This window comes from Neophocaena asiaeorientalis, unplaced genomic scaffold (assembly GCF_003031525.2).
Source record: "Neophocaena asiaeorientalis asiaeorientalis breed wild unplaced genomic scaffold, Neophocaena_asiaeorientalis_V1.1 scaffold162, whole genome shotgun sequence".
Lineage (NCBI taxonomy): Eukaryota > Metazoa > Chordata > Mammalia > Artiodactyla > Phocoenidae > Neophocaena > Neophocaena asiaeorientalis.
The window spans coordinates 3,029,061-3,046,958 of NW_020172637.1; the positions used below are offsets into that span (position 1 = coordinate 3,029,061).

The 17,898-nt window shown below is 40.9% G+C and overlaps 1 protein-coding gene across 1 annotated transcript in view; it reads right to left on the minus strand.

Moving 5' to 3' along the window:
• Positions 1 to 3,049: 3,049 nt before the first annotated feature.
• The window catches only part of HECA (HECA ribonucleoprotein granule regulator), a 43,158-nt gene continuing 28,309 nt past the window's right edge, over positions 3,050 to 17,898 (minus strand). The window contains exons 2-4 of the mRNA XM_024739384.1: positions 16,826 to 17,866; positions 9,834 to 9,988; positions 3,050 to 7,028 (exon numbers count right to left, since the gene is read on the minus strand). Coding sequence (XP_024595152.1) covers positions 6,864 to 7,028; positions 9,834 to 9,988; positions 16,826 to 17,753 — 1,248 coding nt within the window. The 5' untranslated portion in view covers positions 17,754 to 17,866 and the 3' untranslated portion in view covers positions 3,050 to 6,863. The remainder of the gene's footprint in view (positions 7,029 to 9,833; positions 9,989 to 16,825; positions 17,867 to 17,898) is intronic.

The following is a 17,898-nucleotide window of genomic DNA, read 5'->3' on the forward strand; positions in this document are numbered from 1 at the left end:
AAACTTGATACAACAGGAGAGGCAGGAGAAAGGACAAGATAGGAAAGAGAGATGGGCGGGTACAAAAAAGATAAAACAGAGATATCACAACAGGTAAAAGGAAAATGATTAGGAAAAGCAGACACTTTTAAAAAATGGCTTTTTCCCAACTCTGCGATCACCAAAGACCACCCCCACCTAATATAACTCTATCTTGTTTTGAAAGGTTACGTCTGTAAAATAAACAACATTTATTAGGTATTAATTCATTTATGTTCTCATATATTATTCATCAAAGGCATACACTACTGCCAGTGTTTCTGAGCAGTATGAGATAACCAAGGTTGCTACAACTCCTACCAAAAATAAACTGACCTTATAGATATTCTGTGCAGCTTTGTGGCAGGCAATGTTCTGATCTCCATTAAGCTTTCTGAATTATTCACAATAGCCCCCGGGACTACCACCATCTCACTCTCAGCCCAAACTACTTTCTTCTTAGAGCCATGAGGCTCTGGAGCTTCAGACAAACCCTAGCCTAGGGGCTTCCCCTGGCTTTACTTTCTTCATCAACCACTTGCTGTGTCATCAGAGTTTCAGAAAAATATGTGATTCATTAATGTGATGCAAATAACAAGAAAGTGTAAGGCACTGATTGCCAACCCATGGTTTTGCAATAACTAGGAATATCACTAATTATTAGCTCAAGAGATAACCCCTACACCATGAAAAATTTTAATTGTCTCAGACATGTAACCAGCGCTACAAATAAACAGTGATCAGGTTTAGCAACTCAGAAAAGTCTGAAATACCAGAGCTTCAGACAGAAGAGTACTGAAGAGAAACTCAAAGTGAAACACACCAAGGGCAACTGTTTGAAAAGTTTGAAAAGGAAAACTCTGCCCCAATTGGGTTGTCAGATCCGACAGCCTGACAAGGTTGAATCCAGAAACATCTCAAAGTCAGATCCCAAAGTGAACAGAATGATGGATTCTTAGTGTAGATTGTTAAAATGTCACCTTACACTAAGACGTAGTTCTCCTCAAGCAATGACTGATCTTAACAAAAGGGAACAGAAGTCAACAAATGAATGCACAAAAAATGAGGTAAAAGACACAACTATTGATTTCAAATATTATTTCTCCCTTTTAGAAGTTAGAAGTGTTCCATTTGTTTTCTTCTTTCTAAAAACAGGGGATGCTTTCAAATGTGCTCACCCTCATGCAGGGGTCTCAGCAAGGCCTCTCAGAATTACTTCCACCTGGGCTGCTGAAGCAAGGGCTACTGTACCTTTTACATCCAGTGCCCTGTAACAACAAACCCAAAGTTCTCAACCAAAAACATAAAGTACCTGGGCTTCCCTGGTGGCGCAGTGGTTGAGAGTCCACCTGCCGATGCAGGGGACACGGGTTCGTGCCCCGGTCCGGGAGGATCCCACATGCTGAGGAGCGGCTGGACCCGTGAGCCATGGTCGCTGAGCCTGCGCGTCTGGAGCCTGTGCTCCGCAACGGGAGAGGCCACAACAGTGAGAGGCCTGCGTACCGCAAAAAAAAAAAAAAAGTACCCTCCCGCTGATGTCATTTTGAGGACTAGAAGGAATCCAGACTTAATTCCCAGTCAGCCGTGAACTACACGGACTTATTTATATAGATTTAAGTTCTCTGGGCCTCAGTTTAACTCTACAATGAGTACAATAGTCAATACGATTTAAACACACAAATGAATGTAACAAAACAGAGAACGAACTAGTGGTTACCATCGGGGAGAGGGAGGGGGGAGGGGCAAGATGGGGCAAGGGATTAAGAGGTACAAACTACTATGTATAAAATATATAAACTACAAGGATATATGGTATAGCACAGGGAATACTGCCAATATTTTATAATAATTTTAAATGGAGTATAATCTATAAAAATATAGAATCACTGTTGCACACCTGAAACTAATATAATGCTATAAATCAACTATACTTCAATTAAAAACAAACACACACACACACACACACACACACACACACACACTATGTGAATACGACAAAAAACACAGTCCCTGCTTTAAATTCTGGTATCTCTAATTCTATGACTTTATGGCTATGAGTTTTCTATAATACTTTGAGGCTTGTGAGAAATGCAATTTGATAGTTCCAAACTTGACTTTAAGATATGATCTAAACTTTCAAACAAGTGTATCAGAACCACTTGGCATGGTGTCCATCACCAGGAAACAGTGCTGTAAGGGCAGATTCCATTTGGACACTGACAAATGTAATCAATGGTTTTACTGAACACCATGAGACAAAGTACTTTGCTTATTTTTACAATGTTTTTGCTGTCCCTGAGGCTTAGCAATACCAAATCGAGCTTATATAAAGTGATTATCACAATGCTAAAGGCTGCCATTAGAAGAAAAGTATTCTTTAAAAATACATTATTTCTATTACATCTATACAACACTTTACTATCTTCAAAGATATTTCACATTCAGTAGATAACATTTATCCTGTGTATAGAGAGCTGAAAGAACATGAAAAGAACAAAAGCTCAAGAAAAGCTTTCTTTCTTCCAAAATTTAACTCTTTACTAGAGAAACAGCCTATATAATTAGCAATCTAATTGCTGCTAAATTGAAGTCAAAACAATATAAGCAAGGTTTAAAGAAATGGAAACCACTAAGAACAAATAAGATTCTCTTCCATTAAACTTAATTCTTAATAATCACTGTTTAACTTTGGTTTTTTTCTATAATAGTAAGAACTGTATTTTCTTTTCAATTGCAAAGGAATTTTGTTGATATAAATTACACTATCACAAGTGTAATATCCCAAGTCGTTAAGGCTTTAAATGAAATAAAATTTACGCCTCAGATGTCTGTAGTAAATAATGGTAAGACAGGCTGTGAATCCACTGGAGACTCTTTCTTCATCCACGTTTCCTGTGTTCTTTTGACTTTGTGGATTTCAATCCACTGGCTGAGTATAATACCTGAAATGAAGGGGATGAGGAAATGAAAGATAAGCTAAACTAGATCACAGTGCAAGTCAGCAAGAAGTTTAACAGCAACTCAGTTCTCATTTTCTTATAATGAAGAAGGATATAATCCAGTCTTTTTATTATGAAAATTGTTACAGGCCTAGAAGCAACAACAACAAAGTGTAGAATAGGATTATCTACTTAGTCAATAGGATTCCCTATAACCAGAACAATAATTGTGGATTATCCACATGGAACAAACTTTGTTATACAGAATGTTTATTTTGTTGCAAAGGGAATTTACATGTGGTACATCACTTTCAAACAGCATAAAAAGTTCGTAGTTTTTATTAGCTGCAGTAGTGACTTTGAAGTGGCTACCTGAATAGTGACCAAACTCTCAGAATGTCTTCTCTACTACCTTTTCTTATCAAACAATCCCAAGTTCAAAAACCTGGAATCCCAACAAAAAATAAAGTGACACACTAAAGAGAGAATACAATGTTAGTTTCTGAAATTTTATTATTTTTAATACATACATTTCACAAACAGATACCTTCTAACACCACACAATTCCATAACCAAATGTTTCAATTTTATCAACATTCTTTAACTATTTACACTGTCTTCCCTCAACAAAAGTGCAATCCAAAAGACATTTGACAAGAAATCTTCACTGATAAGAATACGTTTTTGAGCTGGTGTTAATGATGCCCATTCATTATATTTTCTTGCAATTACCTGGAATAATAATAAAGTCAACAGGACACAGAGATGAGCTGGGTTAGGCAGCATCCTTTTATAGGAAACAAAACACTGAACAAGAGCACTTTCTCCTCACCTCCTCCCCAACCTCCGACTAAAATTACCCAACAGCTGCTACCATGAGACTAAAGAGAAGAGCAACCTGGAGTTACTGACCTGGGCACGGGAGGAGAGACTGCATGTTAAGCATTGATCTTACAGGACAAAACAAAAGATTTCAGCAAGTTAGTTTGGGTGATCTAATAAGTTACGTATCAGTTTAATCTGTTAGTTTTAGGACTTAAACACCTAATAATATATTCCTGATGAGTTAATTTCCCCCCAGACAGATACGAAAATACTTTTTACTCAGAAAATGAATGAGCTTCTTCTAGAAAAACTGGGAATTAAAGACTGTTTGGGGAAAGCTCTTAATTACAATGGGATAATTCACCCCACTCCCTAACTTCACAGCAAATGTCTATCTTTTAAGGTGTAAACCCAGTATACCAACTGCTTCAAGCGCAACCAGAAGAGAGTGAAGAACTAAGCTGGCCTGAGGAGAAGAAGATGAGATGCTCAGAAATAGTCTTCCCATTAAACTAAAGCAGGTGATTTTATCTGTTCAAGGTATAACGCTTAAAACTAAAACAAGCTGAAGTAGATAAAAATCACTTATTAGTCACTCATAAGTAGGTTCATGTTACTGAACACTATCAGAAAAACAGAAAGTGGATCTCTTGGGTGACTAATACCCTTTAATATCCAAACCACAACAAAAATAATCATCTTTTCTGATATATTCCAATTCCTATCAAGGTACTCAGAGCAAAGTACTTTGAGAAAGTGTGGAGAACATATTAAGGTCAGCAGATTCTAAAATGAAATTTATTCTTCACATGGCTGCATACTCAATTACATTTTATTCTCAAATCAGCCAAATTTTCCATTTTAGACAAGAACGCAATGCCTTAAAGGCAAAAGATACTCTTGGATATGATACCTGTGCCTCTCCTTTTATATCAATTCAGCATCCATAGAATCCTAACTTAATCATCAAAATAAAGGCCCAAAGCAAATTTTACTCACTTACAGTGAAACTTCCTCATACTTATTTCTCAGAGTAGACAACAATATGAGGAGAAAATAGGGAACGCATCAGACGTTACACTTGCAGAAGCTTTAGGCTGAGGAGCTTGCTGAATGTGATCTACACGTAAACTTGAAGCTTCAGAACAACAATACAAGCAGGTTTCTCTTTAGAAACTGAGGTGGGTTAAAGAACAAATATTTTACTATTCATTTTAAATTCAGAAATAAAATCCAATGGTACTCTGAAGACAAGAGAAACTCACCAATTTTTATAACTGGGTACGTGAGAGAATCAATAGCAAAACAGCTAGTTCAGTTAACAGCTTTGTGTATTAAAGACAAATTTGCAACGGATGTGTCCTATAGACCTCTTTTCCTTGCATCAAATACTGTGAGAGCAATGACAATTTGCTGCTTCTTACAGACATTCAGCATTTCCCCTCACTGTGATACTCTTCAGATCATCAAACATCAAACTGGATGTTGTCAGCCGAATTACAATCATGCAAACCGAAAGATAAAGAATATTAGTCAATCTCTCACAGTCAGCTGTGTTCTTTCTAACAAAACATCAAATATTCCATGTAGCAGAACTGAAACTCACTTGCAATGATGCCTAAACACTTCTGAGAGGAAAAACAACTGTTTTTCTGAAAAAAAAAATGGTATAAACGAAATAATAGAAAATATTCACATAACCCCAAATTTAGCTACCCATAAAAGGATCATATTTTCAACATTCTTTTAGCATATATGTGTATTATGGTTGAAATTATCAAATTCATTTTTGAGAAATCATATTCCAATTCCATTTCTCTAAAGGTATGGGGTGTCAGTCTACTTAAATCAGAAAGCTCTAATAAACAGAAGGCTGGGATTTTGGAAAGCTCAATGCTCTGACCAATCAAGTTCTGTAAAGTATCATCTTCTTCACCAATGGTAAGGTATCATGGAGATCTTCAGAATAATCTATTTTCAGACATATTGTTATGCATTATAATCAGTGATTTTCCAAAATGAAACACTTTAAAAAGAAATACTAAAATTATTCTTTTCCTCAAAGGTTCACAGATAATTTTTTCCTTTCCTTCCTAGGGCAAAATCTTTGATTTGGGAAACGCAGCATTAAAGGGGTAAAATGCAGCCATAAGCAATTTGGGGGGAAGACAAGTACGGCAACTGGTTCTGAAACTCACCAGTCAGGGTCTGTGGCTGTGAGGTTTACCTGTGAGAAGGATCTGACGTCAAATGGCACTTCGACAGTGCAACCTATATAAATCAGTACCGCTCAAATCATGTTATTCTTGGATTCTCCTTAAGAGCTTGTTTGACCAACTTCAAAGACACAGTTCAAATGACAGCGTTCTGCCTGTTTGCCCTCTTGAGTCAGTCTGCATCATTTCCAAATTCATTTAGCATATTCTCTTTGTTATAGGTCAGCTTACCTAAAAATATATACTTTCATATGCCTTATAATTTGGATATTATTTTCAATATGAAAACTGCCTGCTAAACTACAACAGGGATAGAATCAGGGCTCATGTCCACCTTCCAATGATGGGTCAGTGAGGGGAAACTGCAGGCCAGCATGCACTGCGGAACGCCAAACCAAGGTGGACAAACACACCATCAGCTCTCCAGGCACAGATTACATTCACTTGTCACATGTTTTTTCCAAGGCCCAGAGAAGATCTAAAAGTGGGTCTTTAGACAGTTAACATTTTAGTAAGAGTTTCTTCCCAACTCCTACCATGCTCTCAGTTTACGACCACATAATCCCTTTCCTAAATTCACCCCATCTTCCCCACCACCCTAAAAGCTGCCCGAGAGACTCTTAGTGATAGTTAACCGCTCCCCAAAGCTCACAGGAGTACCGGCTGGGCTCTGGTCATGACCACAGACTAACACTCGGGAGTCAAGAGAAGGCAAGGGGCAGCCCCCCTTTTAGTGGCACACATACACAAAGGAACTCTCCTTTCAATTAGAAAAGAAATGAATGTCACAGAAGGCTTCCCTAGAAAAGATATGTAATAAAGTAATAATATCAATAAAATAGCTATTACTAAAGCAAAGCTTTCATCAATAAGCTTCGAGAACTTTGAAGGAGGAAAATGGCTTCACGAAATGGTAGTCCAGGTTGCCACAGTGTGGACACTGCTGGACGTTGCTGTACTCGGAGAAGTACTGCATCCCAATCCGCACGTCGATCACTGGCTTCCCGCAGTGCTTACAGTTCAGGCGGGCCTGGGGGGGGAACACAAGATGCCGTGAGCCACAGTACCCCTCTACGTCACAGCACTGCCAACGTCAAACCAACGAAAACGTGAGACTGCTCTACCTGGGAAACTGATCAAGAGTTTAGTAAAGTATCCCTTTTATTACCCAAAACAGGGTACGCAGAGCATCAGATAAGCATGAGATATACACTCAAATATTCACCCATCAGCCTGAAAGATTAATGACTCTTCTCTCCCGATGTGCAGCACTGCTAGTAATTACTACTACTGGTGGGAAGAAAATTCTCAACTTGTACTGCCTAAACTTCTCCGGTAAAGTTCCCCTAACAATTGGAAATCTCTGCCCCCTGGATTTTAAAAAGTGACTGAAACCAACTTCCCTCATCCAAATCTGCATGAAATTTCTTTGAAGATTTTTTTTTGTTTATTTTTAAAATCCATATACATTTTTCATTCTACTGGTTACTACATTTCTGTTTTCTTTGGGGTAAAAATAAAATTTCCCTAAAATACTCTAGTAAAATTGAGGATCCAGGAATAAGGGCCACCTTTACCCTGAGGCTTCTGGAACCTGCGAGCACACTGTACCTTTATTCATGCCCCAGCCTCCCTCTAACAGCACAAGACCCAAGCTTTCAGCAATAGGTCCAAGGACTTCAGTGAATAACCAGAAATTATAACAGACTCGCAATTCAGACTCATTCTAAAAAGGTAATAGAGAAGTATAATGTCATTTTGCCCTCAAAACGCTCCTGTAGGTAGGTAGTAGTACATGAATTTTAGATGATGGAACTGAGGCACATGGTGATAAAGCAGAAAGGCTGAGATCTGAACCACAGTAGCTTACTCCAGAGCCTACCCTCTTAGCCATTACATGGACTACCTTTCTGTAACCTGAGAAAAATTCCCTTTTAACTGACTGATCTCTCTGAACAATATTAAAAGTGAGATTCTAAGTAAACCTCTCTCTTTAACCACTCTCTTTAACCTATTATTCCTTTCTAATAATGAATTCCTGCTTATTTTGGTCTCGAAGTCTTATCGGAAGATACTCCTTGATGCCTTAATAGTGTCTAACACTTGTACCTTCTCAGTGAACATAGTTAATTGATTTTTTTTTAAGCCAGAAGTAATCAAACCTGTTTTCCATTTCAGTAAGGGGCCAGAAAAGAAGTGTTTGGGCTTAAATTGTTTTAAGGAAGAAATATATAATGAGGAACAGCAGGCTGAATGTGGCAGGATGCCATTCTGCTTTTCTCCCTGAAGATGAGGAAATAACCCCAGTGCCTTTCAGTGGTGGAGTAGAAAGAGCACCGGACTGGGAGTGACAGAGGCTGTGGTCACGGCTGTGACACGTGTGGGTAGACCTGGGAAAAACATTCTAATTGTTTAGGCCTCCACTGTATGTGGAAAGTACGAGTCTTTTCCAGTGCTAATACTCTATGAGTTATAGGCCCACACATTCTTTCACTTCCTTACTTCTTTAAAAGATAACCCTGTCTGGTGTGTGTGGGAGAGAGGCATCCCTTCCTTTTGTTCCTCTCATTTCAAGAGCTGGCATCAAGGAACAGTGGGTATTATAAAATGCTACAGTGAATAACTAAAAGACAATGATATCTCACTTCCAAGGCTAAGTTTTGAATGGAAATGTGGTCCATGTATGAGAATAGCGTAAAGGAGTCAATCCTATCTGGAATCAAAACGACAGGCTACAGATGGCCATTCAGGTCTCTCACGACCATATTTCTCTTCTAAGATCACTAGTACAGACACAGCATAGCTGAAATACCAACTGTGCCAATCTTTTAATTCAACCAACACAGCTTATCTTCTGAATAAACTAATAATGGTAAGGATATTCTCTTTACAAAAGTCAAACCATAATGCTAAAGATATAAAACTGTGTAATAAAACTAATGAAATGTTTATCAGGTATTTATATTAAAGACTTAGCCACTTAAGAGGGAAGGAAAATACCTCTCCAATCCATGAATATCGAAGAATTATATAACAAGTGTTTTCTTTTCCAAAGCACTTGGAAATAAATCAAGATACTTCCAAGGATTTTGTTTTGTCTCCTGTGTTTCTATGGACTTATGTAAGGCATTTTCCAATGTTAATACTTCCCTCTTTTCCTCATGACAGCTAAAGTTCAGATGCTTTCTTAGCATCAGAAGATGCCCCCCCTTAGCAGAGCTTTAAGGACTACAAATCTTTCAAGTCAACCTCAAACACCTGACAGGGCAGGCAGTTCCTGGATAACTGCACTGTCCCACAGAAAGGAAACAAAAAGAAAATCCTGTCTATTTAAGAAAGTGAAACTTTCTTCTTTCCTTTTAAATGACAACTTTTTCTTACTAGAAACTATGTTAATCATATAAAACATTAAAAAATATAAGTAAGCAAAAAGAAAACTAAAGGAACCACTCAGCATCCCACAACCCAGAGACAACCTCTGGTAATAGGCTAGCCGGTTTCTTTTCATGTTCACTTTTTACAAATGGAAGCAGATTATTCTGCCATTTAAAGGTGGCTTTTTTTGACTTAAAATACTGAAAATATTTCCCACATAATTACAAGATTCCTTTTAATGACTGCCTAGTATTCCAGTAACAGCAGCACCGTGTTGCAGTAAATCAACCATCACTGCTGGACTCCGGGGAGTCGCATGGCTGCTCACTCCTGAAGCACGTTCTCCACACCCTCCCACCTCCTCCAACATAACTGCAGTGCTGCCTCTCACTCCTCTGCATTCATCTGGGGACAGAAGCCTGATAGCACCCACTACTCGCTCTGAGGGGTAAATACCAACCTGACAACATGGAGAGGCGGCCAGGATGTCATAGGTGTACATGGTGCCCAGCTGGTGCCAGCTGCCATCCCACCGCGACTTACACTTGATGCAGATGATCTTGTGAACCCCTTCCAGGCAGTCCACGCACACTGCGTACAGATGCATGAGCCTCCCTGTACACAGAAGACACGATGCTGAGAGTGGCTGGCCAAGAAATCACCTTTTGTCACCAAAGGGGATTAAAACAATGGCTCATCTATCAGTTATAAGCAAAACTTTATCATTTGAATAAATATATAAAGCAAAATAGTTGATATTTATCATATATCCCCAAGTTGTCCTTTTACAATAATGATGATTACTAACTATTGTCAATGGGACACAAACTTTAAGTTCAATCTTATTAAATACCTGCTTCAATTCATTTTTCCGAAAAGTGCTGCCAGGTTTATAATACGGACGTCCAAACTCAAAATGACCAAGCCACGGATGCTCAAAAGCAGCTGTGATCATGCAGGACTTTCTGCTCAGAGATCTACTGTGGATTATGGAGGCTGAACCAGCAATGTTGGTCTGTGTTCATGGGCTCTCGTCCATCAACAAGTTCCATCATGAAAAAGTCCGAAGTCTGTCTTGGTATTCGTAGCCCAGGATTATACCATAGTCAGAATTACTATGTTAACTGTTCTTGTCTCCAAAATTGCTCTTCCATCACCACATCCAATTTAGGAACCAGAATTATATCTTACTTGTGTGTGTTTTGTTTTTGTTTTTCAAAGGAGTTCAATGTCTTGTTATTTACTGGGCTCTTGAAAGTCATAAGCCCATTCCTCCACTATTTATCAATATCTAACGCTCGTAAAGGAAAGATGTCACGCTAGTTTATATGGAAGGGTTCAGGTTCAAATCGGGGAAAAGCTGGAATGTCCAGCATCTGTCTGGGCAATGTGTAACAACAATAACACTGCTCTCTATGTGGGATCGGGGTTCCACTGTGCTAAAAAACTACCAGCAGCAGAATACATACTCCTCAGGGACTTCTTATTCAGGGTGTGCTGCTCGTTGCCACCAGCCAGACCATGCTCTTCATATTTTCAGTGGTTAAGGACCAGCCTGCTCCTTACACATTAGGAAGGGGTATACAGTACTCACAGGGAAATCTTTCATTTCATTCATTTACGAGACTCTCTCTCCCCCTCCCTGAGGGCAGGAACTATGCCCTCCTTGAAGGCTCAGTGTCTTGCACAATATCTGGGAACGCGGAAAGCACTCCATAATTGTACATTACATGAATGGATGAGATATATTAACAGCCTAAGACGTTAAAACCTTGGAGGTCTCTATGCCAAAAAATGGGAAGGGTGACAAGAGCTTCTTACCATACTGCCCACCTCTGCTGTAGGGCACTGAAAATAAAACAATCTCACACTCAGAGTGGGCTGGGGCATTTCAGGATGTCATTTCAATATCTAGCAGCCACTGGAAAAGGCTTCATTTCCAATCTCCGTCCTAGACGGAGTTCTCAAACACTGCAGATCTCAAACATTCAGAGACATCAAGGTGGCTGCTAGGAAGGGTGGGGACAGGGACAGACAGAGAAGTCACATGTTGGTAGCAATGACCATGATGATGAAGTTGACAGGGAACTTTCACTGAGTGCTTACCAAGGATCTGACACTGTGCTAGGAGGCTACGTGAATCATTTCATTTAACCCTCACAACAACCCTCTAAAGTAGGCATTACTGTTATTCCCACTTCAGATAGGAGGAACTGAAGCTTAGAGAGCTGGAATAGCTTGCCCGAGTTCAAAAAGATAATAAAGAGCAAAGTCCAGACTTGTCTGACTCAACCTCCAGGCTACATCACGGGAAATTCCTGGCTGGGAATTTGTTTCAGTTACTGTTATATATTGTCCTAAATACTGAGAATTTAAAATTTCTAAATTCTAGGGTTGTGAGTTCAAACAAAAAGCAGATTTCTGAGAGAATCATTACCTATGGTTCTAAGTGGTAAAGAACTATTGTACCAAAAGAAATTCCTAACTCGATCAACCTTAATAAATTATTAAAACCAAACAAAAACATCTTCTTCTGGAAAAATGAGGGAAGAGAGGCTGGAGCTGGAGGCTGGGGAGGGCACTGAGGGGGAAAGGGCCCAGAGCAAGGGAATGACAAGCCACACGGTCCACCACTGGAAATTACACATTATTTCAGCAGTGTATGATCAACTGCAGCCTGGAATCCTGTGGCCTGGAATGTGCCTTCCTACTGGAACCGAAAATGCTTTAAGGAATACATGGTTGAAACTCTGTGATGGAAGAAATTATTGACACTGGCTTGTTATAAAAGAAGACGGCATGGACTTCGAGATGTGGCAATAAAAACACAGACATATGCCAATGCCCCACTTACGGCATTGACTTGTCTGGTGCTGATAAAACAACCAGATCCTCAGATTTTATCATCGACAGTTAAACTTCTCAAGACTTCTGTAGTGCACACCTAACACATCCATTATCTATTTGGATAACGTGTGTATGTACTTAGGTGTGTACACACAAACACACACATACACAGAATTCTTAGGCCTAATTTTTACCTTTCTCCATCCACTCTGATGGGTACCCTTAAGATCTGGTCCTGGGCTCTGTCATATACTCCTCCTTTTCTTTCTCTTTTCTCCCCATTCAAGGCCTCTTCCACTCTTTTACCCACTAATCTTATAAAATAAGCTTCAGTGTTCATCCTAAATGTCTATTTCTAATAGCGCTTGTGAAAGACACCTCCACACAAAAGTTCCAACATCTCTTCAAACCCAATACACACAAGTACCCCATCTTCCTTCCTCTAAGATCAGGTCCCTTCCCCAACTTTCTCTTCTCCTGTTTGTGACAATACTGTTTACCTGGTCTAGAGCCAAAGTGAGCCAAGAAGGACACATCTTTATCCCGTAGAGTAAAGCTGTCCCCAAAGCTGTGATCTTCCCTTTAATATAATCTCTTACAGCTGTTCCCACCTTTCAATCCCCACCATCACCACCCAGCTGTCTCTCTTCTCCTTGCATCTAGAATACAGATTTAAGTTTCAACTGTATCCACCCCTTTCAAACAACTTTTCCCCCAAGCAACCATTGGCTTTAAAAAAAAAAAATTGTTAAATGCTTCAATTCATCAATATGGCAAAGCTCTTTGTTATGGCTTGAAAGGACACCCACAATCTGTTCTCCACCTACCTTACTCATTTCCTACTCTAGAACCTCTGCTCCAACCAGATGGTGCTCTTCGGTTCTCTCACTGTCTCCTGACCTTTTTATGAACAACTATTCCTTTGCTTACATTACTCCTTATCAACAAACCCCCAGTGTAGTTAGACCGTGTACTTATCAAAGTCCAGTGCCCCTCTTGACATCTGCCTTCACATTACCTCCTTTGACGACCCAGGCCAAAGTGTCCCCTTCCTCTTTGGAAACGATAGGTTGCTTCACGTACATAATATCCAGGCGATACCAGTTCCAAAGGTGGTACTAGTGCCTTAGGCCTGGTAAAGTTAGTTACACTTTTGCAAATGCATCTTATATCCTAAGATTATAGACTGATGAGTGGCAAGGACTGATAGTACCCAGTACAAGTATGCAATTCATAAGTTTGATTGATTGGTGAACAGATTAAATGAAAAGGATTTGTCCATCATGAATAGAAAAAGGACAACTCTCCTCTCACGTACCCTGTACCCTTGTATCCTCATTCATCTTCATAAAGAATATTTCCAATCATAAAATGGTGAAGTGAAGATGTTTCCATCTACTTCCCTCTAAAATTATCCCCACGCAGTATAAAGTACAAGTAACAAAATACAAATTCTATCTTCCATGAAACTGTGAGGTACTTGCAACCCTGAATATGAGATCAGAAATTAGATGGAGAAGTAATAAATGGTTTAGCTCTGAAACTGGAAAACAAGCACAGGGGAGGTTGAGATGAGGTGCTGAAAGAGCAAGAGTGGGGAATAACAAATTACTAAATAACCACACATTCTATACAACTTTTTTCATCAAGAAGCAGAGTCTGTTGGATCATCCCCTGAATCTGGGATAGCCTTACAACTTATTTTTTTGAAGAACAGAATGTGATGGAAGTGATGTTACTCAGTCCCAAGCTTAAGCCTCAAGAGAGAGAGGCCATGCAGCTCCATTCTCACCATCTTTAATGCTATCCTGAGAACACCATGTGAAAAAGCCCAGGCTAGTCTACCGGCAGATGAAAGGATATATAAACAGGGATAAGCCATTCTAGCTGAGGCTCCCAAGGCCAACCAGACTGCCAACTGCTAGACATGTGTGAGAGGCCATCCTAACCAACCAACTCATAGAATTGTGAGAAATTATAAATCATCACTGTTTTACACCACTAAGTTTTAGAGTGGCTTGCCCTATAACAAAGGCTAAAAGACACAGGACAGTAGGCAAAACTCTAGCAAATGAATGAGACCACCCCTCGCAAATTCAGCTCCCTTTTCCTGCTGAGAAAGGTGAAGCAGAAATAGCATGCATGAAACAAGAGCAGGATGCTCTTAAAAAGAACTTTTGGAAATTACAAATATAATAGATAACAGAAAATCTTAAACTCAGTAAAAATACTGGAATATAAAATCAGAGAAATCTTCCAGAAAGCAGAATAAAGATAAAGAGATGAACAGGGCCAAAAATATACATAATAAAGGATCTCCCCCCTCCTCAAAAAAAAAAAAAAAGGGGGCTGCCCTGGGGGCGCAGTGGTTGAGAGTCCGCCTACCGATGCAGGGGACGCAGGTTCGGGCCCCGGTTCAGGAAGATCCCACATGCCGTGGAGCGGCTGGGCCCTTGAGCCATGGCCGCTGAGCCTGTGCGTCTGGAGCCTGTGCTCTGCAACAGGAGAGGCCACAAGAGTGAGAGGCCCACATACCGCAAAAAAAAAAGGATCAATCTAAGAGGTCCAACATCTGATTAACTGTTCTACAGAGAAGAAAGAAAGGAGGGAAGGAAGGAAGGAAAGAAGGGAGGGAGGGAGGGAGGGAGAGAGGGAGGGAAGGAAGGAAGGAAGGAAGGAAGGAAGGAAGGAAGGAAGGAAGAAAGAAAGAAAGAAAGAAAGAAGAAAGAAAAAATGAAAATGGGAGGAAATCATCAAAGAAATAAATCAAAAGAAAATTTCCCCAAATTGAAGACTATACGTTTACAAAATCAAAAAGCCAAGAAAGCATCCTGCCCAACAAATGGAAAAAAAGACATCATGGTGAAACTTCAGAATACTAGAGAAAATCTAAAAACCTTTGGAGGATGGGAAGGAGAAATAAAGGGCCAGGAATAAGAATAATATTAGATTTCTCAGTAGCAACATTGGAAGACAGGAGACAGTGAAGTAATGCCTTCCAAATTCCAAAGGGAAAATAATTATAACTTGGAAGACTATGGGAAAATATTCCAAAGGGAAAATAATTATAACTGGGAAGTGTGAAGATAGAATCAAGATACTACCAGACTTTCAAAAACTCAAAACATCTATTCCCATGCTTCCTTTCTCAGAAAGCTCCTAGGGGATGCTTCTTAACAAACTGAGGAAATTTACCAAGAAAAAAGAGAGTATGGGATCTAGGCAACAGAAGATAAAAAATAGGAAAGAGATGAAAGAATTCCTAGAAGGACAGCTATGTAGTACAGCAGGCATTAAGTGCAGCAGGACAGACAGGAGCAGGAAGATGAAAGGCTCCATGAAAGAAATTTCTAGAAAATAATTCATAAAAATGTTTGACAGGTATGTGGACACGTTTTTGAAAGGTGGTTTGTAGAGCTGCTGGAGAGTTAGAAGCACCAGCCAAAGCTTCAAAAAAAAAAAAGGCTAAGCAAATGAAAATGTGAAGCAATTATTAACTTTGATAAAAACAAAAGGAGTCCCAGAACATACAGTTCTCTAAATAGGAAATACATCTATACTTCTTGGCTCAGCACTAAATATTTATATACTCATAATCACAAAATCATTAAGGATTTAACTAAGAATTGTGATGGATTATCCTGAGAGAAAGGGGAAGATGCAAGAAAGCATGAACCATCATCCACCTTAAAAGTAAATCTAGAGGTAATATGTAAAATCGGAGAATGAAGATAGCAGTTTTAAAATTATGATGGTAAAAACCTGAAGAACCAGTTAAGATTTGAAAGTGTCTCACTCTGAGAAGTGAGACAGCAGGGGTGGGTGGGAAGAAGATAGGTGGGGATATATCATTTTTACTATAGGCTTTTTTTTTTTTTTTTTACTATAGGCTTTTTAAAGCACACTTTTAAAGTTATAAACGGGTTATATGTCATGGATCCCATATTTAGATAAATTCAGTAGTTTTACATGAATTGACAGATTTCTCTGTCAACTGACCCACCCCCTGTTATTCATTTTCTGGCTGAAATGTCCCAGTTGTATGTCATCCACAGCGCTAATAGTAAGAAGCTCCCCACGCCTCTCCACCAGGGTAATATCTGAGCTTTCATTTTCCTTTTGCTGCTATCAAGAAAGTCTCACCTTTCATACATTTCAAGATTAATTCAACTAATCTAAAAACACATTGACCCTTCCCTCACTGTGTTATGTTTACAAGGATCAGAGAGAATACACAGCTTGCTGGGCACAGTAACATAGGTTTCAAAGGCACCTATTTTATAGCAAGTGAAACATTTTTATGCAATTCCTTCTCTAAAGTTCCTCCCAATTACGAAAAACTATACACCTGAATCCTCTCTTCAAATTACAGCAAGACAGAAACATAAAATTACCCACCAGGACCACTGTACTTGGTATAGTGTGACATCAGAGGAAAGGACACCACCTCACTGTGCAGAGCTGAAATATTCAAAAGTTAGCTAGCTCCTGACTAGAACAAAAACACGTCATCAGTTAAAGTTAAGCCCCAACAGAGCCATCCCTTCTTGTTGGCTTTTCACTTCTCACAAACAGAAAACAGGCAAGGTGAGCGAACACCTGTACCTTGAAGGTGACAGGGAACATCGTATTCGATCTCATCGTGTCTCGAGGGGCTTAAGAACAGAGTTCCGTCCACCAGCGGGAACTGCTCGAACACCGGGAGTGCCCGGTGGCACAGGGCACAGTTCACCACGTTCCTGTGGCTGGCGCTGAGGGCCGCGAGGATGAACTTCCGCAGATCCTCGCCCTGGCCCATCTGGGCATCGTCCTCCACCCGCACGTGGAAAGTGTTCAGCTTGTGCCGGGGGATGTGAGTGAGGAGCTCGGACAGGTCCAGGCGCCGCAGGAACTGCACGGGCGCGTCGAAGTGGCCCCCCCTGTGAACTGACAACCCGGCCGGACTGTAGTCAAAGTGGGCGTTTCGGAACACGTGGCCCCCCGCCAGGGCCTTTTTGTGAGGCTCCAGGTGGATGGCGTTCTTTAGGAACTCCCCGAGGTACCTGGAGGAGCGGGGGCCGCTGAAGTGGGCGGGGGAGAGGATGGAGTAGCCGGTGGGCGGGGACTGGCCCGGGGAGCCGCAGGGGGAGCGCGCCCCGTAGGCTGCAGCCCCGCCGCCCTTCTCCTGGGAGTTCTGCCGGTCCATGGAATGCCGGCGGGGCAGGTCGTGGCTCAGGCCTTTCTGGGGCTTGGTGGGCGGCCGGCACTTCTTGGCCTCCTCCACCGCCTCACCGGGGGGCCTCCCGGTGTTCCTCTCCGACCCCGACTTCTTCTTTTTCTCATCCTGCATCCGCTTCACCTGGTACCAGTCCGTGTCCTTCTTCAAGTGGCCCTGGCCGCAGCGGCAGGAGCAGAAGCGGAAGGCCAGGTCGTAGCCCTTCTTGGTCCACATGTTCTGGCGGCACTGCTTCTCGTTCCAGCTGCGGGCCCGGCCGATGCAGTTGAACTGGACCAGGATGCTGCTCTCCCACTCGTAGAAGCACTGCAGGTGCATCCAGGTGCTGTGAGGGCAGTGCTCGTTGTTGCACACCACCTTCTGGTAGTCGTCCTTCTCCAGGTCAACCGGCCTCCCAAAGCTGCAGATCAGCGGCGTGGCACAAGGGGCTTCTGGGGAGAAACAGAGAGAGAGAGAAAGTCAG